At 41.5% G+C, this 23,151-nt stretch overlaps 1 protein-coding gene and 1 long non-coding RNA gene across 4 annotated transcripts in view; one reads left to right on the top strand and one right to left on the bottom strand.

Annotated features, from left to right (window-relative positions):
- Window positions 1-22,235, top strand: part of LOC128343490 (uncharacterized) — a 57,092-nt gene extending 34,857 nt beyond the window's left edge. For 2 of the 3 annotated variants that reach the window (XR_008315562.1, XR_008315563.1), the window contains one exon: window positions 21,869-22,235. This is a non-coding gene — a long non-coding RNA (uncharacterized LOC128343490). Of the gene's footprint in view, window positions 1-11,513; window positions 11,678-21,868 lie in introns of all 3 variants that reach the window. The other variant, XR_008315564.1, reaches the window with a different exon arrangement.
- LOC128343480 (myosin-3) overlaps window positions 1-22,287 on the bottom strand; it is a 36,156-nt gene extending 13,869 nt beyond the window's left edge. Inside the window, exons 1-28 of the mRNA XM_053292611.1 lie at window positions 22,218-22,287; window positions 21,845-21,895; window positions 19,677-19,888; window positions 18,892-19,035; window positions 18,528-18,684; window positions 18,265-18,292; window positions 18,044-18,158; window positions 16,222-16,314; window positions 15,395-15,458; window positions 15,219-15,317; window positions 14,874-14,977; window positions 14,651-14,789; window positions 14,003-14,121; window positions 11,266-11,415; window positions 10,634-10,804; window positions 9,917-10,226; window positions 9,675-9,751; window positions 8,475-8,562; window positions 8,262-8,379; window positions 7,698-7,821; window positions 7,479-7,615; window positions 6,710-6,965; window positions 4,129-4,371; window positions 3,607-3,783; window positions 2,644-2,789; window positions 2,463-2,553; window positions 1,713-2,102; window positions 1,454-1,580 (exon numbers count right to left, since the gene is read on the bottom strand). Of these exons, the coding sequence (XP_053148586.1) occupies window positions 1,454-1,580; window positions 1,713-2,102; window positions 2,463-2,553; window positions 2,644-2,789; window positions 3,607-3,783; window positions 4,129-4,371; window positions 6,710-6,965; window positions 7,479-7,615; window positions 7,698-7,821; window positions 8,262-8,379; window positions 8,475-8,562; window positions 9,675-9,751; window positions 9,917-10,226; window positions 10,634-10,804; window positions 11,266-11,415; window positions 14,003-14,121; window positions 14,651-14,789; window positions 14,874-14,977; window positions 15,219-15,317; window positions 15,395-15,458; window positions 16,222-16,314; window positions 18,044-18,158; window positions 18,265-18,292; window positions 18,528-18,684; window positions 18,892-19,035; window positions 19,677-19,880 (3,871 nt within the window). The 5' untranslated portion in view covers window positions 19,881-19,888; window positions 21,845-21,895; window positions 22,218-22,287. The remainder of the gene's footprint in view (window positions 1-1,453; window positions 1,581-1,712; window positions 2,103-2,462; window positions 2,554-2,643; window positions 2,790-3,606; window positions 3,784-4,128; window positions 4,372-6,709; window positions 6,966-7,478; window positions 7,616-7,697; window positions 7,822-8,261; window positions 8,380-8,474; window positions 8,563-9,674; window positions 9,752-9,916; window positions 10,227-10,633; window positions 10,805-11,265; window positions 11,416-14,002; window positions 14,122-14,650; window positions 14,790-14,873; window positions 14,978-15,218; window positions 15,318-15,394; window positions 15,459-16,221; window positions 16,315-18,043; window positions 18,159-18,264; window positions 18,293-18,527; window positions 18,685-18,891; window positions 19,036-19,676; window positions 19,889-21,844; window positions 21,896-22,217) is intronic.
- Between the last annotated feature and the right edge of the window lie 864 nt (window positions 22,288-23,151).

The following is a 23,151-nucleotide window of genomic DNA, read 5'->3' as shown; positions in this document are numbered from 1 at the left end:
TCTGGGAAAAGTCCAATTCTCCATTTATTTTTAAAACGTATGTAATAGTGATGCTACAATGCATAGTAGAGAATTAGACAGGCACTTCTGTTTAGTTTTCCAAGTACACCTACACATAGTATTTGGGGATTTCATGAGCCCCAGCATACTGAAATTTGTAGTTTTCCAGCATTTCTTGGTCTGGCTACGTCCACTGCTAAATAGTTTTTGAAATATTAAAAGATTAACGAGTTGACTTGTATTTTTCAGCTGATATTATGGTAAAGTTATCTAAAAGGTGAGTGTCAGATGTTTGGACGGGGCGCAATTTGAGTGCTTGCCCTAGGCGCTATTTTCCCTAGATACGCCTCTGCAAGTGCTTCATTAGTCAGGATGTCAGCCACTGGATTGTAATGCTAGAAATATCAGGGCACAACTCTTCCTAGTAGACCCAGTCCCTCACAGAGAATCCCTAATTCCAGACATGTTGAGTGTGTGATGTGATGCTGGCAATGCCCTCTGAGTGTGCCCATGGTAGTTTCAGAGACATGGAGGGAAGCGGGAAAGAAAGAAAAGAAAAGAAGCTGTTCATGCTTCTTCTTTTTGCATTTATAATATATTGCACTGAAGAATAATTATATTGAGTTGAAAATTGGATTTTTCACCAGTTTCCCCCGGTGAGAAGCATGCAATTGAAATGTGGGTGGAAGTTCCCACTTCACATGTTGCTCCAGTAATGCAAAATGAAGAAGTGCAAGTCTCTCATGTCTCTTTCCTTCATTCTGTGCAACATACATATGGCCCCTTATTATCACTTCACATGTTTCAGGGTTCAGTCTTGGCATTCACAATACAGGTTCTGCAATTGGCACAAATTAAGCCCTAGGAGTGCTAATCCAGAATCATATACTCTCATTTTGGTTTTTCTTCATCTGCAATTTCAACTGGTCATTTGTCTTTCCCTGTTACTTTAGCAATGAACTAGAATTCTGGTCCCTAAATTTCTGACTCAAAACCTTTAAAATCTACTTCCTGACTCAAATACCAGATTGTCACCTCAGTCCTCAGCCAACTGAAGTACCTGAATTTTAGACAGTTAGTTCCATGGACTAGGCCTCTAACATATAGCATATCTTCTCTAAATTAGCCTCAGGCCTGCTCAACCTAGGCCCCCCAGCTGTTTTTGGATTACAACTCCCATAATTCCCAGCCACAGTGACCAATAGCCAGGGATTATGGGAATTGTAGGCCAAAATCTGCAGGAGGGCAGAAGTTGAGCAGCCCTGCTCTAGACTGTTAGCCATTGGTATCCCCTGGGTTAGCTTCAAGACTTAAGCCAAAAATACTTTGTAGGTGTGCATGGCACAAATTTCCCCAGAGAGGCACAGTGTCTTCCCCTTTCCTGCAAATGATGAAAAGAGCTGGGAACTGCACCCTATTTATGTGTTGCACCTTCCCACGCCATTTTATTTACCAGTCTCCGTCTGCAGACGGGCTTTCTGCATGGTTAGATCATTCACCGTTCTCTGGTTTTCTTCAGACTTGGTCTTTAGTTCACTGAGCTGGTCCTCTAATGTACGGCACATTTTCTCTAAATTAGCCTGTAATAATAAGTTAATTGAAACAATAAGCTTGTATTATATGTGTATGTGCTTGTGCTTATATGGCTGTGCCCAAGAGTGCACATGTGTATCTGAGTCCATGAAGGACTTCTTTATTTCCCTTTCAAATACCTTAGTCTTGGTTACTGACTCCAGATTACTGGCCAGGTCATCAACCTCCATTTTCAGCTCACTCTTTTCCTTCTCCAGCTTTTGTTTGACACGTTGCAGGTTATCAATTTGTTCCCCAAGCTCAGCTGTGCTATCTGCATGCTTCTTGCGGAGAGCTGCTACTGTGGCTTCATGCTGCAGGGCAGATTCCTCCAGATCCCGTCTCATTTTCTGGAATTCTGCTTCCCGTTTCTTATTAATTTCTATCTGGGCAGAGGTAGCCCCTCCAGCCTCTTCAAGCCTCTCGCTGATCTCTTCCAACTCACGCGCCAAGTCAGCCCTCTGCTTCTCTGCCTTAGCCCGAGTAGCTCTCTCAGACTCAATTTCCTCCTCCAGTTCCTCAATGCGAGCCTACATAGGAGGAGGAAATGTATTTGATGGTTAGTCGCCCTTATGCTGCCAGTGCAGATGAAGTTTTACAAAGTTTAATAAAGAGAAGTGGAAATGACAGCTCCTGCCCCCAAGGATGTCATAATATTAAATCAACAGTGAGGAAGGCTACAGCAGCAGCAGCGGAGAGAGAAAGGTAAGGACTGCAAGGGATGAATGTGAGTAAATGCAGTTAGATGTATTTAATCTTGGTTAAAGTTTCTGATGAAGATTAGGGATTCAGTCAAAGGTACATACAACTAAGTAGCAATTAATTGTGGCCAAACACTTTTGTAAAAATAAACTAGGATGGAAGCCTAAGTATGAATTAACAATTCATACCTGCAGTTCTTTGATTTTCTTCTGGAACTGGATACTCATATTTTGTTCATCCTCAATTTTGCTTTGCAGCTGGCTGTACTCAAAGTCCTTCCTGTAAGACAGGAGAGGCAGTTTAATTTTAAGGGGGAAACCCTGTTAGCATAGTTTCATATTTTAAATATGTGCAACTACACATCCATACTTCTTCAGCTTTTCATCCAGTTGCTGTTTATCATTTTCTAGATCCATTGTAGATTCCTGAGCAAGTTTCAAATCCCCCTCTAACTTTCTCTTGGCTCTTTCAAGATCCATGCGGATTTTCTTCTCCTGTTCCAAGGAGCCTTCCAGCTGCAATACAAGTTTAGTGTTAATGCATGATTGGGCTAAAATTGGGGAGAAGTCGGTGGATGAATCATCTGCAGTTCATTAAGAGCCTTCCTACATTTTCCTTCATAATTTGAGCACTACCTTGGAATTAAACCCACTGACTTGCATCCAGACTAGCACTGTGCTATAATACACACACCTAAAAAATGTGCCTCTATGCAGTTTGCAGTGCTCCATGATGTTGTACAACCACTAGCAGAAGACCTTCTCCAGGACATATATACAAGTGTTGAGCAGTGTGTGAACATATTTCACTAGTGAAATAAATACCGTATGTACAGAGGTCCCCTTCTTTGTGCAATGCCATTGCACTATATATTTACACTAGTACACTAATCTGGATATAGGCCAGTATGCACAAAATTTGATGTGAGCCTCCAGGAAAGAAATGACACTTGCCAGCAGAGAAGGAGACTTCTCCCTCCCACGTGAATCTCATTAAACTAGAAGGCAAAAATCTTCATTCCCTACCACCAAGTAAACAATCAGTGCATAGTTGGATAGTGTTTCTCATCATTATTTTTCTGCAAGTGTTTGATTTCCACAGTATTTCCTCCCAAATCAGGGGCCTTAAAGTATGTTTGGGGTCAAATATATCCCCAGTTTTCTTCCTCTCTTTAGATATGGTTGTTCTGGAACAAAGGCAAAAGCCCTTTACCAGCAGGAGAACCTTCATCTGCCTTCATCATGGGAGAGCAGCACTTGGGCATGGCTACAGGCTTAGGCTCAAACACCTGTTTTGTTAACTTAGAAAGCTTGCAGTGATTAGCTTTCTCACATCATCAACTTGCTGCTCCAGCTTGGCTTTGGCTTTAGTGAGAGTGTTGACTTTGTCTTCCTCAGCTTGTAGATCATCAAGAGCTTGTTGATGGGCTTCTTGGAGGGCTTTCTTCTCCTTAGTTAACTTCACAATTGTTTCATCCAAAACTGCCATTTCTTCTGTCAGGTTCTTAACCTACAGAACACAAATAAAAAGACTGAGTAAAATGTTGACCAGAATCCCAGAACAGACATTCTTAAACCAGCATTATTGCATGGTCCAGATAAATATTTTCACTCTTTGCATTTGTCTTAATTTACAGTCATTAACTATGAAGATAAATACACAACACAGTAAGCCATCTTACACAACAAAATGGCAATTTGTAACATGAAAAATTTTTTTAATTACATTTACATAGGAAATGTGTGTTATGACTTTTTAAAAATTTTCATTTACGTAGGAAGTAATTGCCACATGCCCGGCAGAAAACCATATAAGCTGGAAATGCCTTTTTAAATGCAGTATTAAAGACATTACCTTGTTTTCTGTAGCATGTTTCTCCTTTTCAACCTTGGCCAATGTTAACTCAAGATCATCAATGTCTTTCTTCAGCTCTGAGCACTCATCCTCCAGTTTCCTCTTTTTGGCCGTCAGCTCTGCATTCAGTTCTTCTTCATCCTCTGCTCGTTCAGTCAGTTCCTTGATTTTAGCTTCCAACTGAATTTTGGTTTTGATCAGCTGGTCACACCTTTCCTCAGCATCTGCCAAACTTTCACTTTCCTTATTGGAGAAATAGCAAGAACAACATACCATGTTCTTAAATGTTCCTCCAAAGTACCTTTTGACATTTACCAATTTTAACTGTACTCCAGGCTCTACTTAATTCTATGCGCTCAAGTTGGTTTTAGACTTGTGTTCCTCAAACAATAGCCTGTCATAACGTATGACATACTGCTTTTAAAACTGGGGACATGGTGGAGTTTCAAAAGCAGTATGTGATATAGCATGGATATCTACTGTTCCAAGGAAGGGAAAGGCAGAAATTGTACACATACCCGTAGGTGCTCCCAAATAGTTGTTTGGATTTCAGCTCATTAGTTTTTATCGTTTTTTAATCCCCAATATGAAATAGCAGTACAAATCCAATATTCTAAGCAGGTGTTTTTTTTACACACACTGCTGTTCAGCCAAAAAATAAAATAAAATAAAAGTTCTCAAAGCAGTTTACATAGCAAAAGGAATGAGAAGACGATTCATGTTCCAAAGGGGCTCATATTCTTTCTCTTTTTTTCTTGCTTTTTAACACCCAAAAACTCAAGAGAAACACCAGCAACAATTACCGGGAGGGAATATGTGCTGAGAAGAATAGGGACAGTTGCTCTCTCCCTGCTAATTATTAGACAGCCATCACATTAAAAGGTACCTCTTTGCCCAACTAGCACTTCCTGTCTTCCTGCCCCCTTCACTCCCATAAATAGGAACATAGGAAACTGCCATATACTGAGTCTGACCATAGGTCCATCTAGCTCAGTATTGTCTACACAGACCAGCAGTGGCTTCTCCAAGGTTGCAGGCAGGAATCTCTCTCAGCCCTATCTTGGAGATGCCAGGGAGGGAACCTGGAACCTTCTACTCTTCCCAGAGCAGCTCCATCCCAGAGGGGAATATCTTACAGTGCTCACACATCAAGTCTCCCATTCATATGCAACCAGGGCAGACCCTGCTTAGCTAAGGGGACAAGCCATGCTTGCTACCACAAGACCAGCTCTCCTCTCCTAAAAAGCAGTGCGAAGGATGAAGAGGGACCAACCAGTTCAGAAGTAAAACATTGACTGTTACAGGTCTCAGCCATTAGTAAATCCAACCAATCCCTTTTAAAAAACTATTCATGCTACTGGCCATTGTAGCATCCTGGCAAATATCTTGAGTCATGCAGCATGTGTGCAGCCAAGAAAACACACATGCAGCTACTGTGTTCTAAACTACCATTGTCTGTGTGAACCCACACACGTGTGAAAGGATCTTTCTTTCCTTCTGAAGTGCTCTGTGCCACCCAAAAGTATGTTTCCAAGGGCTGTACAACTTTCAGGAATATATTTTTGAATGGCACAGAGTGCTTTAGAAGGGAAAGACAATCAACAAGCCTTGCCCCTGACCCACACACATACAGTCTAGCAGCTGTACACATGCTTCCTTTGCTGCATATGCACTTCCTTAGTTGGGATGTTGGTCGCTGTCTATATAACATGTTACTGTAGGTTGTTGCAATGGCACTAGCATAAACAGAGCTGGTTCAGACATAACACAGCACCTGAGGTTCATTCAACCTCTCACAGCCCCAGGAGCACACATACTCCGCTTTCCTCTTCCATCCCTACACACATTATTACTTCCATTTTAGGTTACAATAAGCCAAGAATGGTTGTGACATCCAAACCTACTAATCTCAGCTTAGCTGACCTACTTCCTTCAGGGAACACAACATCTGAAACTTACTTCAGATCTCAGTTTCAGATGTTGAGTTCCCTGAGCATATGCCAAGATTGGTTGGTTCAGACATCACAACCAATCTTGGCATATCATAATCTACAAAATAAGTAGGCATGCACACAGAGATTGGAGGAGGAATGCACACTCCTGGGACTATGGGAGCTCACACGAACCTCAGGTGCTGCCTTATGTGTGAACCCACCAATAACATTTACAAGGAATTAGCCAGAGCTACTGATGGTTATTAGCTGTAAAAGTCAGAAGTGCAATGTTCAGACATAACTTTTTTCTTTTTAACTATGTAAGATGCTAGATCTGGGCTGATCAACTTGGGCCCTCCTGCAGATGTTGATCTACAACTCCCATAATCCCTGACTATGGGGACTGTGGCTGGGGATTATAGGAGTTGTAGTCCAAAAACAGCTGGAGGGCCGAAGCTGAGCAGCCCTGTGCTAGGTACTAACAGAAGGAGGACTGAACTATGATGTGTTTGTGAACTTCTGATACCTTGTAATACCTAGCAGGTCACAATTGTGGGTGACTCTTGGAGGTGTGAGGTGATACACTATTTTAATAATTTGCCTAGGGCACCACAATTTCTGAGTGATCATATTTGTAAATTACTCACAGATTGCACTTGAAGCTGAAGGTCATTCTTCTCTTGCAACAAAGACACCATTTTTTCTTCTAGTTCCTTCCTTTTGGCTTCAGATTTAGCAAGTTCTTCTTTGGTTTTTTGGAACTCTTCTTTCATTGTGGCCATTTCTTTTTCTGCCTCTGCACTCCTTAACAATGGCTTAATTTTGAAGTACAGCTTCATCCATGGCCAATGTTTGACATTCATGAATGAGCGAATATTGTACTGAATGGTGAAGATTGCTTCCCTGAAATGAAACCAATCCATAGGGTTACTGCAGAAACTACATGATTCCCCAAAATCAGATTCTAGAGTTCTTTAATGAGTCTCAATAACACTACTTCCAAATTTCCTTTCCCACTAAACATTCAAAAGAATATGGCACCACTTAACTGTCCTTTTCATTAGAACGCAATAATGCATATAATCTCTTTCTGGGGGAAAAGCTGATTTATCGTCAAAATTACACAATTCCAAGATAGGCTGGCATAGATATCTTAGAAACTTTTCATTTGCCTGCATTTCTGCATATAATAGAAATGGCAAGATCAGTTCCACCTGTATAAAGAGTTTCAATTTAAACGGCAACGCTAGGATCGCATAGGGAGGCAGTGTTTTTCAGTGTTCCTCTAGAAGGCTATATTTCTCCTAACACTTTGGGGAAAGCATGGCAAGAGGAAAGGCAAAGTCTGTGTGTGTGTGTGTGTGTGTGTGTGTGTGTGTGTGTGTGTGTATACACACACACGAACACACACCCTACCTTCTCTCTATCATTTTTTGGTATTCCATTCTCATGAGGAATCCTCTGCACACAGCCTGGGTGCGAGTAATGAGCAATGCTAGACGATCATCTCGCATCTCTTCCAAAAGGCCGAGCAATCCAGCCTTGAAGAACACCTAAAAAGAGAATACATAAAAAAGCAGCTGTCTTGCTTGTTTAAAGTTTGTACCTATGTTGTCAACATAGAGAATTACTTACTTTGGTGTGTCCAAATTTGTACTGAGTATGATCAATATCAATAGACCCCAGGAGTTTCTCGCAAGCTTTCTTGCTATCCATATACTGGCCCTCTGGGATAGCACTAGCATTCAGAACACGGTATCTGTCCATTTAAACAGAAAACAGGTCATTTCAGCACTGAAACTTCTGGAGGAAGAGGAAGCTCTTAATTGTGTTATTCATAAAGAGGCAGCAAGATTATGGCCAGTTGAAGAGGATTGTGGCCATTTTTATCCAAATATTTTGCTGGATTGAACAAAATGTTAAAGGGAATTTCAACAAACAAAAACAAAGCCAGCAGAATGTAACATAAAACTGGTATAATTTTTACATGTAAACACTGCTGAATCAAAATTATAGCACGCTGCTCGAACAAAAGGTTGCTTACTCCTGGATAAATTAACAGAACAAGAGCAGACTGTGGTGTCAATGTTATCTAGACTTCTAAACAATGTTTTTCTAATAAGAGATATCTGGCATCATGGGTGGTGGAGCAAAAATCAGTGCAAATTAGCAAGATGGCAGAAAATTTAGTTGACAGACCTTTGTTTAAAATCCCCATATATAATTCTGTTTGGAAATCCCTTCCTGCAGATCCGAATGCCTTCCAGAACTCCATTACATCTCAGCTGGTGCAGGACAAGCTTGTGATCCATTGCACCTGTGTAAAAGAAACACACAAACAATAACTGCAACTTTCCCTAATGTTCTACTAAAGTCTTTACAGAATCTGGCATGTGGATTTCCATAATTTACCTGGGGTTTTAGTTTCATTGGGGATGATGCAACGCACAAAATGTGGATGAGTTGTCCGCAAGTTGGACATTAGTTTGTTCAGGTTTTCCTGTAATATGGACAGAGTAACCTTAAACTTTCTGTAGCTCCTTATATAAACAAAAAGTTAAAAGAAAACTTTCTGTAGCTGAAGGCTCATAATACAATGCCCTTTAAATTATATTATTCTGATAAAAGAAAATTGTCAGGCTGTTGGGGAAGGAGAGCTTATATGCTTTACACTAGGGGTGTGCATGGAACCATTTTTAGCTGGTTTGGTTCAAATTCGAACCGAACAGCCGAACTGGTTGGTTAGAACTGGCTGGCGGTTCGGCCTCTGCAGTTCTAAGGCAGGGAGGTGGCGATAGGGCAACTTACCACCACCAGCAGCTCCTTGGTAGCAGCAGCTTCTCTATACTCCGCTCCCCGCCGCCCCGCAGTACAGGCTGGCAGCTGTCCGGTTCTGGTCTCCACGCATGCATGGAGGCCATTTGTGTGACCACACACATTTGCCCCATCACCCCACACTCCTGGGGGTGGGGTGCTGGCAGGGCTTAGAGAGCCACCACTGCCAAGGAGTCGCCGCAAGCATAGCCATTTGAGCCGGGCCAAACTAGGTCAAACCTGTTTGATCCTAACTGGGCTTGGCTCAGTTTTAACTTGTACTGGCCCCACTTTTTGAGGGGCCAGTCTGGTTCAAGCTCAAACTGGTCCAATCGTGCTGGTTTGATTCAAACCAATTCTGCACACCCCACATTTACAATGTTATTTTAGTTGCATTTGAAGGAAAACAAAAGACAGAAGTATGTGGTTTGATTATTTATACCCTGTTTAGATTTACAGTCAAATTTGCCCAGCCTCCAATCTGCCTTCTCCAGGAATGATTAAAATCCATTGTGCCACTGAGTGATGTAGTCCCAATTTCACACATTCCATAAAGTATCAGGACATGCATAGACCTCAACCATCTGCGCTAATAGTATGTAGTTACTTATAGTACTTTGCACCAATGTTTGTCTACCCAATTAATGAGAATTGTCTTTACAAACAGATATTTAATGAATTAAATACCATATTCCATGCCTGTGCCTCTGTTAACATAATATAGCTTTCTAGTATGAAAAATTACCTGCAATCTTATTTTTCTGGGGATGTCTGTAACTGTAAGATGATGCCACCTACCCTGAACAATGCAGAAACAGTTTGGAAAGATGATCCCTTCTTCTTGGCTCCTTTCTTCTTAGCACCCCCACCTTCAGCTGGAAAACAGGACACAAGTACAATTAGCTGTCTTGTAGTTACAGTAGCCCCTCTGGCTAACCTTCTAATGTTTGTGCAGCACCAGAGACCTAAAGAATGCACGGGTTCTAAAGCAACTGTGGTAAAAGAACAGGAAGACAATGCAAATAGTTCCTTTAACTCACCATCCTCTAGGGAAGAAAAAGCTGCGTAAAGGTTGGCCAACATTTTAATTGATGATTTCTGATAAAGCCCCACAACAGTTTCATTCAGGGGGTCCTTGTTCTTTTCCAACCAGCCACTGATATTATAGTCCACAATCCCTGCATAATGCACTAGGGAGAAGTGGGCCTCAGCCTTGCCTTTGGTAGGCTTAGGCTTCTGGAAATTGGCAGATTTTCCAAGATGCTGGTCATAGAGCTTGTTCTTGAAAGAAGTGTCAGTTGCCTTGGGAAACATGCACTCCTCTTCTAGGATGGAGAAGATGCCCATTGGCTAAATTGAAAAACAAACAGTTGCATTTCAGGCATACCTTCCTCTGACATAGGTACCGTATATACTCGAGTATAAGCCAATCCGAATATAAGCCGAGGTACCTAATTTTACCTAAGAAACCAAAAAACTGATTGACTCGAGTATAAGCCTAGGGTGGGAAATGCAGCAGCTGCTGGTGAGTTTTAATAATCAAAATAAATGCCAATAAAATTACATTAATTGAGACATCAGTGGGGTATATTGTGACCAGTATGTACTTTATTACAGGGGGACATTTTAGCACGGGCAGATAGATGACTCGAGTATAAGCCGAGGGTGATTTTTTCAGCACATTTTAGGTGCTGAAAAATTCGGCTTATACTCGAGTATATACGGTATTTATTTACAAGGTAAATAGTCCAGTGTACCTTCTCAATGAGTTCAATGCAGGCAGCCAGATCCATACCAAAGTCTATGAAAGTCCATTCAATTCCCTCCTTCTTGTACTCTTCCTGCTCCAGCACAAACATGTGATGGTTGAAAAACTGTTGCAGTTTCTCGTTGGTGAAGTTGATGCACAGCTGCTCCAGGCTGTTGTACTAACACCAGAATAAATTGTGTTAATACTATCACTCTGGCTTCAAAAATACACAGGTAAGCAGCGTTTTCTTAATCCAGTTCATTGCTCAAAGAATAAATTATTATTTCTAATTCATTGCTCAAAGAAAGGCAAAAAGGAAACCAGGCAAAGGGAGCATTTGGAGAATCTCTTAATTAATTATTGCAACCTCTTTGAGGATGGAGTGAAGCTATGGGTATTTTCTATGAACAAATACCCATTCCCTTCCCCTGAAGGGAAAAGACATTGGATGTGCATAGTCTGACCCACTTTTTCCATCACACTGACAGAACAAAGAAAGTCTACAGGCTGGAAAAAATGATTTCCTCCCCCAACCCCTGTAAGTTCTCCCCCAGCCATTCTGAAGCACAGATTGCAGAGGGCAAAAAGGATAGTTTGTTATTACAGGAGACCCTGAAAGTTATACTGGATCCTACATACCTCAAATATTTCAAAGCCTGCAATATCTAAGACCCCAATGAAGTGTTGCCTAGGCAACCTTGTATCCAGTTGTTGATTGATACGGGCTACCATCCAGAAGAACAGCTTCTCATAGACTGATTTAGAAAGGGCATTGACAGCATGATGTACCTGTGGGCAATATGTGAACAAATGTCATAACATCTCTATACCTGAAGCTTGCTTACCTGAAACCACCTGTCCAAATTTCCTGTTTGTCCCCCATGTAGGTGCAATCTTCCCTAAATGGCATTCCAGTGATGCTAACCCAAGTAGGTCCCAATTAAAACAAGGCAAGGCACCTGGAGTGGACCTGATCCCTGCGGAGTTATGAAAAGCAGATCTCGATTGGTGGGCCCCAGTTTTGGCAAATCTCTTCTCCTATGTTGATTGGGTAGGTTGTATACCAGAAGAATGGAACACAGCTGTTATTGTCCCTGTTCATAAGAATGGTCAGCACTCCAATCCATCTAATTGTCACCCAATAAGCTTGTTGAGCATAGTTAGCAAAGTGTATGCTAGACATCTTTGTAACAAGCTTATTGATTGGGCAGAGCAAGATAACATCCTTAGAGATGAACCGGCTGCTTTCAGGTTGGTCGATCTACATTGGATCAGGCCCTGGTTGTAAGACACTTAGCAGAATAGTATACCAACAATTCCTCCTCCTTATATGTAGCATTTATTGATTTCAAAGCCGCTTTTGATTCTGTCCCTAGATCTCGACTCTGGAGCAAATTGGCCAATACCTCCATAGACCCACGATTACTCTACCTCATCCGTTTGCTATACGAAAACACCTCATTGAGAGTAAAGTATAATAATAAATGCCACTTGTCCGAACCTGTTGCTACACAGAAGGGGGTTAAGCAAGGATGTATTTTAGCTCCCTTTCTGTTTAATTTTTACATTCATTTCTTAATCCTTCTCTTAGACAACCCTGACATCCATCAGCCAAAACTAGCTGGTAGACCCATCTTGATTTTACTTTATGCCGAAGACACGGCTATACTATCAAGAACACTAGTTGGTATGAGGAGGGCGCTATGAAAACTCACACAGTTCTGTGAAGATGAGTCGCTTGTTATAAATATACAAAAGACCAAGGTCATGGTATTTACCAAGAGAATATAAATGGCAAATTAATGGGTGCAGGGTTGAGCAGGTTAAGACCTAGAAGTACTTGGGTCTAGTTTTCCATGCAAAAGGTTCGTGAGGCCCACAGTGTGAATACGCGGCAGCAAGTGCAGAGAGGAGTGCATCTGCTGTACTCAAATTCTTTCACACTAATGGGGGACATTACATTCCTCCTGCGGTTAGAATGTATCAGGCTAAAATACTGACAGAAATGTTGTACGGGGTTCAGATCTATCCCACCTGTAATTTTAAGCCCTCAGAAGTGGTGCAATCTGGATTTCTTTGTGCCATTTTTCAAGTCCCCAGATACGTATCAAATGCTATCTTGCGTTTAGAAACAAGGTTGACCAGAGTTGAGGCACAGGTGTGACTTCGTACATTTAACTACTGGCTTAAATCATATACCTGCCCCCATCCCCCAGGACCTTGCCCCCTTGGTTCTGAAAGATGAGTTTCACTCATCCTGGTGCAAGAGCCTCTATGACAATTTGGGCAGATATGGCTTCTCACCGCAATATTTATTGGCTTTGGGTCATGATGCTGCCAAAGAAATTATTAAACAGCGCGTGGCAGATATGGAGAAGCAATTGGATTTAAGTCTGGTTATCACCAGTAGCACTTTAGGTGATTTTTCAAACTATCCCCAGCCAGCTGCATACCTCACCCACTTGACCAGCTTAAACCAGAGGAGAGCCTTTTCGCTGGCATGGTTTAATGCCTTGCCCTCTGCCATTTTGGATGGCAGACTTAAGGAACTGGTTATGTCCATGTGGTTCGGGGGACATTGAGTCTGTCTTACATGTTCTTTTACACTGTGCCTATTATAGGGGCATTCATACTATTATAGGGGCATTCATACACCTATTATAGGGGCATCCATACTATCTGGCTCGAACCATTTTTAAAAAAAATAGGCCTAGTCAATCAGAAGAGTATTATATCTCTTATCTTTTGGTGGATCAACATGCAGCTGTCACAGCGGGGACAGCAAGATTCTGTACAGCAGCCTGTAAACTGAGACAGGAACAACTTAGTTGTAACTGAGATTTTTGCATAACCTGATATGGTGTTATCAAGTTTTACTGCTTTGATTTTGTTTTGTTTTGTGCTGATTTATGTTTTGGTGTGTACAGGTGAAACTAGGAAAATTAGAATATCGTGCAAAAGTCCATTAATTTCAGTAATGCAAATTAAAATGTGAAACTGATATATGAGACAGACACATTACATGCAAAGCGAGATAAGTCAAGCCTTAATTTGTTATAATTGTGATGATCATGGCGTACAGCTCATGAAAACCCCAAATCCACAATCTCAGAAAATTAGAATATTACATGGAACCAATAAGACAAGGATTGAAGAATAGAACAACCTGTATGTTGACTGGTCATTGACCATAATAAATTATTACTTACTTAACCCAAGTAGGATGGATGTCATCAATACTGTTCAGATAAACTATATTTCCCCAAAACTGCTAATACTAAACTAGACAACATATTGAAAGGAAGACATCTACTTTACCTAAATAAGAGCTCTTCATATTACCTGGCAAATGCTCTTGGCCATTACATGGACTTACCTGGTCCACAGTTTGACCTTTGGTCACATATTCATTCCCCACTTTCACTCGAGGGAAACACAGAGCCTTCAACAAGTCTGCAGAATTCAGGCCCATCAGATAACCTGTCTTGTCAGCCTCTATAAAAGAGAACATGCGAGAAGCATACACTTTCAGGATTCTGAACAGCAAAGACAGAATTAGCAGAACTAGTTTGTCGCAATAGGAAGTCAATCAAACTTCTGGTCAAAGTAAAGGATGAGATAACATTAAGCATTTCTTAAAACCATATTGAAGCCTTTCTTTCCTTTAACCATATTGTTGAATTTCAAAAACAAGCAGAAAAAACATTTTTTTAAAAGCAAAGAGAAGCAAGTGACAATCTCCCACTGAATGAACAAGAGTACCTTAATTTCAAGCCCACCTTCTCACCCAGAACCTCCTGTGATCCCCTCCCCCTAAATCTCAATAGCAATTCAGAAAACAATAAAACCAGTTAGCAATGAGATGATCACAAGAAACTCATTGCCATCAAGAAAAGGGGACTACACTTTTTTTCCCCCCCAAATATTTACCAGCTTGAATCTTTCCTGAGAGACTTTGCACATCTGGCATTTAAAAAAATCTAAAAACAAATTCTCTGAATGGCAGACAACAGAAGTCTATTACCTTCAGAGCCATCTGGCTCTGCCTGCTCCTCTCGTGGTTTCTGCTTAAACTTCATGTTCCCATAGTGCATCACTGCCCCTGTCAGTTTATAGATTCCAACCTTCTCTTCAGCAGTGAAACCCAGGATATCTATAGCTGTCTGTAACATGGAACAAGAAGGTTCAGGCACCAATGAGCTAAAATAGTCAATAATTATAAGGTCATGATTACCACTTATACTCACATCTGTAGCTATTAGTTCCTCTTGGTCATCGATGCTTTGAACTGTGATCTCACCTTGACTTATAAATGGATAGTCGTATGGGTTGGTTGTAATTAGAAGCATTTCTGAAATGCAAACAGAAGATCCTGATAATTGGCACAGGTTTTCTACCTGTGAATTAAGACATTTCAGAGCACTTTAGATTCAGATATAGAAGAAGATTTTTTAAAAGTAAAAAATATTATTTCCCCATGTTTCTGAGCAGCTCTAACTGAACAAGTCCCACAGAAGCCTTTTCTGCTTCATGCCTTAAAAGATCATCTGAGAGATTCAGGAAGACAATAAATAAATGAAAATCTGACTTACCAATCAGTTCTGGTTTCTTATTGGAAAGGATCTGATAGAAAATGTGGTAACTTCTTTCAGCCTTTAGCTGAAAAGTTACTCTTGACTTTTCCAGCAGATCTGCAAGAGACATTTACATGAATGTGTGCAAGCGCAGTTTGATGTACAGTAGGCTGTACTGCAGTTCAAATACTTACAGGTCTCAATATCTGCAGAGGCCAACTTTCCAGTGGCACCAAAATGAATCCGAATAAATTTGCCCTGGCAAAGTGCAAAGAGAGAACAGTCGTTAATGAAATCCAGGGATTCTCAAAGAATACAGAGCACCAAGATTAGGTCTATTTCTTGATATTAAAAATGCTTAACAGATTAACCGGATTAACAGTAATTTCCCAGTACATATAAAGTGTTTCCCTGAACCGGGGAGGGGGGGTGACCTTGCACACAAAGAGCTGACATTTCTCATTGTGCATTAAAGCTACTGAAATTCAACTTTTGGCTGTTATCTTGCTGCATCCTTGATGTGCACAACCCACAACATATCAAATTGCAAACTAGTTGTGTGGGGTTTTTTTAATCAGATACATTTAAGATACAAAGCTTATGAAGCAAAAATGAAACATACTGCAGCACTTGGGGGTCTTGGCTCTGGAGCATAGTTTACCAAGAACAGAAGCAAATTTGACAAATTTGCAAACGAAACTTGTGTGAATTGCTTATTAAGTGTTCAGTTGCTTGACCACAAAGCATGACAGCTTTCTCCAGTGGGGCTTTGGCTAATGGGTGTAAAACAGGGAAAGCTTGAGAGCACTTACATGCGGGGGCGGGGGTGACACCTTTGGGAGAAGAAAAATATCTTGAGTTTTTAGGGAAGGGAAATTCAGGGGGAAAACTCCTTATATGCTTAGGGGGGGATCTGCACCCCTGATCAATCTAGGTATATAAAATGTAAGAAATATATCATAGCTGATATTGGCAAATAAGCAATCATGACTGGTAGTCCTGGAAAGTACATGGCACTTACAAAACGTGAGGAGTTGTCATTTCTCACAGTCTTGGCATTTCCAAAGGCCTCCAATAGAGGGTTGGCACTGATGATTTGATCTTCCAGTGTCCCCTGTTCGGGGGTGGGGGGGATATTTGAAAAGCAGGAAACATAATAATGGAGACAGTTGCTATTTCTGTTATGTGATATACAAGTTTTAATATCATGCGTTTTCTGCAACTAGTTTGGTTCAGTGAGCAAGTGTTGGACTTGTGGCTGGGATTATTTAAGCTGCAGTATTGTAATGCTTCACAGAGCATCCTTCACAGAGTCACTATTGCTTGTTGTAAACCGCCCAGAGACGTAAGTTTGGGGCGGTACAAAAATATGTAAAATTTAAAAAAAAAATTAAAAAATGTAAAATAAATAAAAGATTGCTCTCCATAATAGCTTTTCATAAAATAAAAAAAAAGCCGGGGGGGGGGGGGGACACACACAACTTACTTCTCTCTCTAGCTTGTTTGCCTAGTCAAGGGATTAATCAGAATCTGAAGCATGATAAAAGTGAGGAGAAGAACCCCTGGAGCATTAGGGGAGCTTGATTCATCTTGCCTTCATCTTAGGATAAGTAACTTATCTCAGGTTCTTAGATATGGCTGGTATGTTAATTATTCCCTGGCTGAAAGGAAACAGGTACTGTAGAGCCACTGAAGATGCCGAGCAAGAAGATGTGGCTAGCACACCAGGTGATTCTCTGTCCATGTAAACTAAAACTGCTGATGGTAACTGGCTGGGGAATGGCATGCTGTTTCCATCCCTGAACACTTGTCCGTTGTATTGAGTCAGTGATAAGCACCCTGTGATGAGTTGCTAGCTGTAGCCATGTTTCATGACACAAACTACTATTTTGGTCAGAAGAGGATAGAGCATTATAGAAACATTCTTTAGCACTTCCAGGTACTCAGTGTTAGCAGTGAAAATGAATGGCTTATGTCTGCAAAGCATTCTGCATGTTGGAAGTGTTAAATAAGTGATGTAGTGTAAGCATTGTATTTGTCAAGCACCCAGGTTACATACATCAGCATATGAATTAATGCTATGAAGAATTATCATTGTTGTTACTTAGACTTTCACATGATTTCTTCTTTTAAAGGAAATCTGTGGTTCAAAAGGTTATTCCCATTGCTGTCCATTGTAGATCCTGTAGGTGGGGCTTTGGGTGCATGGTGGATTGTTATACTTTGACTGTATACCCCATAAAATTCTGTTGACAAGTGGAATTCTGCAAAGCTGCTCAACCCCTTCTGCACTTTATGGAAGAGCATTACTGACCAGGAATTGTTAGCCTGTGAGGCTGTTCTCACGTGCAGCCTAACCCAGGCTAAGGAAGCCCAGCCTGTGTTAGGCTGCGCGTAAGAACCACCAGGATCGGGCCTGATCCCGGCAGGGCAGCGCCACTTAGCCCAGGTTTTTACCCTGGCTTTTAGCAGAGGTCAAGGGTGAGAGCACAACATTGACCCCAGTTCCTGGATTGTATGTTCACTTGAGCTGTGTTCAGCCCAAGCAGACACAGAGATAGGTGCCTAGAGTGCCATCTCCTGGAGGATGTCATCAATGCACTGAACTCATGGTGCGGTGCATTGTGGGATATCCAGATACTGGGACATGTAGATCTGGCCTCTGGAGCTCCATGCTGCAGCAAATCTGGGAGCGCAATCAGCACACTCAGCAACATTTCTGCTATCAACTGGGGGAAAGGTGAGTTGGACCAGCCTTCCCCTCTGCCCACCCGCCCGGTCGTGTGAATGGCCTCTGTGTTTTCTTATGCCACATATTATTCACATTTCTAGGGTCATCACACCTTCATTTTGGATTGGGACTCCTTTTTCTTGGCTCCGTCTCCAGTAGCTGCAATTGTTGCAAAGTACTGGATAACACGCTTGGTGTTCACAGTCTTTCCTGCACCAGATTCTCCACTGTCAAGAACAAGCAAACATCAGAACGAGGCACATGGAAATGCATTAGCTGTATCACAATTTCACTTTGGCCATATATAGTAGGATGAATTTGATAATTACTTACGTGATCAGGATAGACTGGTTTTCACGATCTGCCAAAAGGAAAGGAAAAGGAAAACTTGCACTCACAATGCAATGCAACATAGGCAGATGCTGAGTCACTGTGGTAACCACTGGATTAATTTGACTTAAATAGAAACATACATTAGATATTTATTAAGACTTATGGCATAATTAATGTTTCCCCAGCATTGCTCCTCTTATAATGCCTTACCCACACACACACACACACACACACACACCCTTTCATTTATGAAGTACACATACCAGTCAACATGAACTGATAGGCATTATCAGAGATGGAGAAGATGTGAGGAGGCGCTTCTGTGCGTTTTTTGCCCCGGTAACCAGCCACCACCTCTGGGTTGTACACAGGCAGCCATTTGTATGGATTGATAGTAACACAGAAGAGACCCGAATAAGTCTATATGAAAACCAAAAGAGGGGTTGTTAGAATCTACCTACATTACCCAAATAGACGATGACTCTGAATTTAAGAAGGGGGCTCTGAATTTAAGATGACCCCCCCATCCCCATTTCTCATATCAAAGAACTTGGAAAAACTGGATTTAGGGAAATATGGCACTTCCCTTCAGGGATTCTTCCTTTGCAACAGAGCAATGCCACGTACATAGATCATCCAGGAGCTGTAGCGGTCTTTCAGGTTGTATAAAACTGCAGGTTCGTGCAAGTGCGTTAGCATTGCCATGTCTTCAATTCTCTCAAACTTAGGTGGATTCATAGCATACACATCATCTGACTTGACAGTCAGTGTCTGAAATGCAAAGAGGAAAGGGCTTAGTATAAGGACGTTATCAGAGTGCAAATTTACAATAGAAACTACACCAACAGGAATGTTATTTGAGCCTACTGTTCCCTAGACCCTTTTGCCAGCATTACCTTGATCTTTAGTCTAACTAGGGGATACAGTGTTACAATCAAGCCTGGTACTTGTCATGGACCTAAGCTCAGTCTTCAAAATGCTACACTCATCATCACCAGACCTATTGAAATGAATGGTCCAGAGAGATTGGGCATTATAGTCCACCTGTCTTTAGTACATGAGGAAAACTCTGGTGACATTTTATTTCCTTGTTTGCCCATCCCAATAGAAAACATACTTTACAAATCTTGTTCTGTTTAGCCTCCTAATGATCCAGTGAGGTAAATTAGAATATAAGATGGCGTTTTGACCCAAACTACCTAGTGGGCTTTAAAACTGTGCAGGTATCTAATTTCCTATGTTCCTACTCAGCAGTCTTTCCAACACACTACAAAAGTGACAAGGAAAAGATGCAAAGAGGTAAGCCCTGAGACTGATAGATTCCAAGCATTCCTTTATTTCTTGGAAAATCAGATGCCTACATGCTAAAAAGGAAGATCTCCCCAATCCCATTACCCCAGGAAAATGCTCACCCTGCCATCATCTGTCTCAACCGTTGTCTTCCCACCTTCGGTACTCTTAATTTTCCCTTTGGCATATTCCTCCTTGGGCTCAGCCACATAGCAATAGGTCTTGGCATCAAAGGGCTGGTTCTGGGCTTCTATTCGCTCCTTCTCAGATTTGCGTAGGTAAGGGGCAGCCACCCCGAAAACCTCCATTTCTGCATCCCTGCTCATAGCTGCAGCTAAAAAAGAAACAGGCAACTTACCGTAGTCTTTTTCATTGTACTCAAAGCTGAGACATGAACGCAAGACTCCAGGTTCAGTCAGCATCACAGTCCCTGCTCCTAAATCTACTACAGTGTGTAGCCATGTTGATATTCCCTGCGTAAGCAGAAAAAGAAGCCCAGCTTCTCCCATACACACTTACCTTGCCTGTAATTATGGCACTGTGTGCTAAACTCTATAAATACAGTCTCCCTCTAGTGTTCTGCAAGCTAGCAGCCATGTCTCCTGCTATATCACATATTTCTTACCCATGTGCCCATTGTATTTTGTAGATAACTATTGCCTTTGATGGTCTAGAGTTAATGATAGCAATAGCCAAGTCAGATGAACATGAGATAGTTGTACAAGTGCAAAATCTGGAATCTGGCACAGACTGCAGCATCCTTTAATCACCAGTTTTCATTTTTAAAAAGCAAGTTTCCAGGCATGCAGCTGTGGGGGCAAACACTTTAAAGTATGTGGGCAGTACCTGTTACATTATTTATCAACTCTGTATCCTGAGCGTCTCCCAAAAAGCTCAGGGCAGCATAGATAAACTATGCAAAACAAATACATGCAACATTGCCTGGTTTGCATCATTTAGTCTGAGGAGGGTTTTTTGGCATACAGGTTGAGCCTGGGGCTAAGGGGCACAGAATACACATAATCCTGATAACAACTCTATGAACTACAGAAGTATTCAGTAGGGCCACTTTTTCGTGTGTGGTTGTCTAAACCCGCCAACAGTGACCAAAAGTTATAAAGAGGCTTGCTTCTTTAAATACCTCAAACATAGGCATCTGGTACCCATTGATTGTTACAGGGCAGCCTAATATGGATAGATGTGGTTGCTTTGGTTTGACATGCATGCCTTGGGCACTGCTGAGGAAGTGCCTCACTTGTGGCATGCCTCTCATTCCCTAGTGGGGTTTGCAGAGCAGTCACTCAGAGCATGTGCAGAACTAAATCAATCATGACAAGAAATTCTGGTCAGGGATGAAATTTAACTTATTCCTACTTTCAGCATTTCTGGGCCAACAATTTTTTTTCAGCCCCCTTTTTCTTCCTTTAATAGCAGCATCGACAACACAAGATTGTGGAATCATTCTATGTGCTATGTGTCGTCTATGCTGCTATTGAGGAGAGGAGAGCTGGTCTTGTGGTAGCAAGCATGACTTGTCCCCATAGCTAAGCAGGGTCTGCCCTAGTTGCATATGAATGGGAGACTAGAAGTGTGAGCACTGCAAGATCTTCCCCTCAGGGGATGGAGCCACTCTGGGAAGAGAAGAAGGTTTCAAGTTCCCTCCCTGGCACCATCTCCAAGAGAGGGCTGAGAGAGATTCCTTCCTGCAACCTTGGAGAAGCCGCTGCCAGTCTGTGAAGACAATACTGAGCTAGATAGACCAATGGTCTGACTCAGTATACGGCAGTTTCCTATGTTCCTATGTTGCTGGGTTGCGGGGAATGATGGCAGTTATGTAAGATAAGGGCACCTGGACAGGAAACGCCACCTACACTAAACGAAATGCAGACTGAAGTGAGCACTCTGTTGAGTGATTGGGTGGGTGGTGTGTCTCCCTATATGTTGTGAAGGAAAAACAAAGAACCCTTCATCTTTTAAGCATTGGCTACTAGCAGATTCAAATAACTGGTTGATATCTCTCTGCTGGGAGAAGAAAGTAAGTTCTATTAAACACTAGAAGCTGCCGATAGGGGAGTCTGGAAAACTAAGAGATTCATCCTTCATCGTTTTATTCCTTTACCAGCAACTTGTAGGCAGGAAAGTCAAAGTAAAGGGAGATAACTCACCACATACAAGCACACAAAAGCACTGCCATTCATATAAACTGATAGCACACTGATTTGGCAAATGAAACTACAGAATCAAGAAGGTAAAGATAAGTACAACCATACACCAAAACTTGAATTCTCACCTTTTTATTATCTGCTCCCAACAGAAAGAAGAACTGGATGAAACGTCTAACCTGCAAAGGAGCAGACAGCATGCTATGAGCATTGATGAGTCCCAGGATATGCAGGCAGTCTGACAGCTGAGAATTTGTTACAATCCTTCCATATGTAGAGGCTCAAAATACATAGCAGAGATGGACCCCCTTCCCCCAACACTCCCTTGTCTTGCATCTTTAAGCTCAGCTATTCTGCAGTGACTCTTATTGTCTATTTGGTTGCCCTAAAGTTCCCCAAACTGGGGGCCTCTGGGGTATATGTCAGTGCACTGCAAGCGCAGGGGCCTTGGGAAGTAGCCTAGGGAAGTAGGTGTGGAGAAAGAAAGATAATTAAACTTACCTCTGACCGTCTGTAACCACCAAGATACCTTTCATCTCTGTCAGCTTTTATAGGCTCTGATTCTTCTCTTAGCTCAACCCTTCTCTATATTTGGAAATCAGAGACCAACCCCATTGCCTGCTTGCCACTTCCACACTTATTTTCCCCCTATAATGTATTTATAGAAATGACCAAGTTCAGTAGTTATTTATCAGTTATGATAGCTTGCAAGGGAACAATAATTATAAATTCCCAATTTAATTAACCTTTGGAGATTACATCACTGCAGTAGACATCCAATGTCTTGGACACATGAACGTTTATGACAATTTTGTACTCATGCACTACAGTTGCAAGCAATTTAAAAAAGGAATTTTGAAAATGTGAAGCAGAAACTAATGGTAGTGTTATTGGTTTAAATTCTGTCAATATATATTGTACTTAGTAGCCCAGTATTAGAGCTGTTTTATCCATTACATTGTATGGCACACAATAAATGCAACATAGTGTTCAAAAACATGTGTGAAATATGAATACGTTCTGCAGAGAGGTCACAACTGACTGTGGTTCACTCCACTGCATACCCATACATTAAAACATATTATACATCCAAACAAAGGGTCAGGCAAAGTCACAGTAAGAAAATCGAATATTGGGAATTACACTCAGGTTCCTAATATTTAAGGTTCAGTTTCTAGACAAGCCCAGCAATGTGGGAAATGCTTCTGTGATGTGGGTGAACCCCACATTACTGGAAAGTGTTTCTGCAACCATGTCAGCCATGTGGATCTGCCTTCCTTCTCAGTTGGCTCCACCCACATGGTTGCAATGGTGTGGGATTGCACCATGGGGAATCAGCTGCCTATCAATGTGAGGGGGACCATAGACAGAGGGATAAAGTAGCAGCAAAGGGCAAGTTTTAAAGTAACTGAATAAAAAGGAAATAACAAAAGCA

The sequence above is a fragment of the Hemicordylus capensis genome, chromosome 2 (genome assembly GCF_027244095.1).
Source record: "Hemicordylus capensis ecotype Gifberg chromosome 2, rHemCap1.1.pri, whole genome shotgun sequence".
Classification (NCBI taxonomy): Eukaryota; Metazoa; Chordata; class Lepidosauria; order Squamata; family Cordylidae; genus Hemicordylus; species Hemicordylus capensis.
This window is presented reverse-complemented; position numbering and strand designations above follow the sequence as displayed.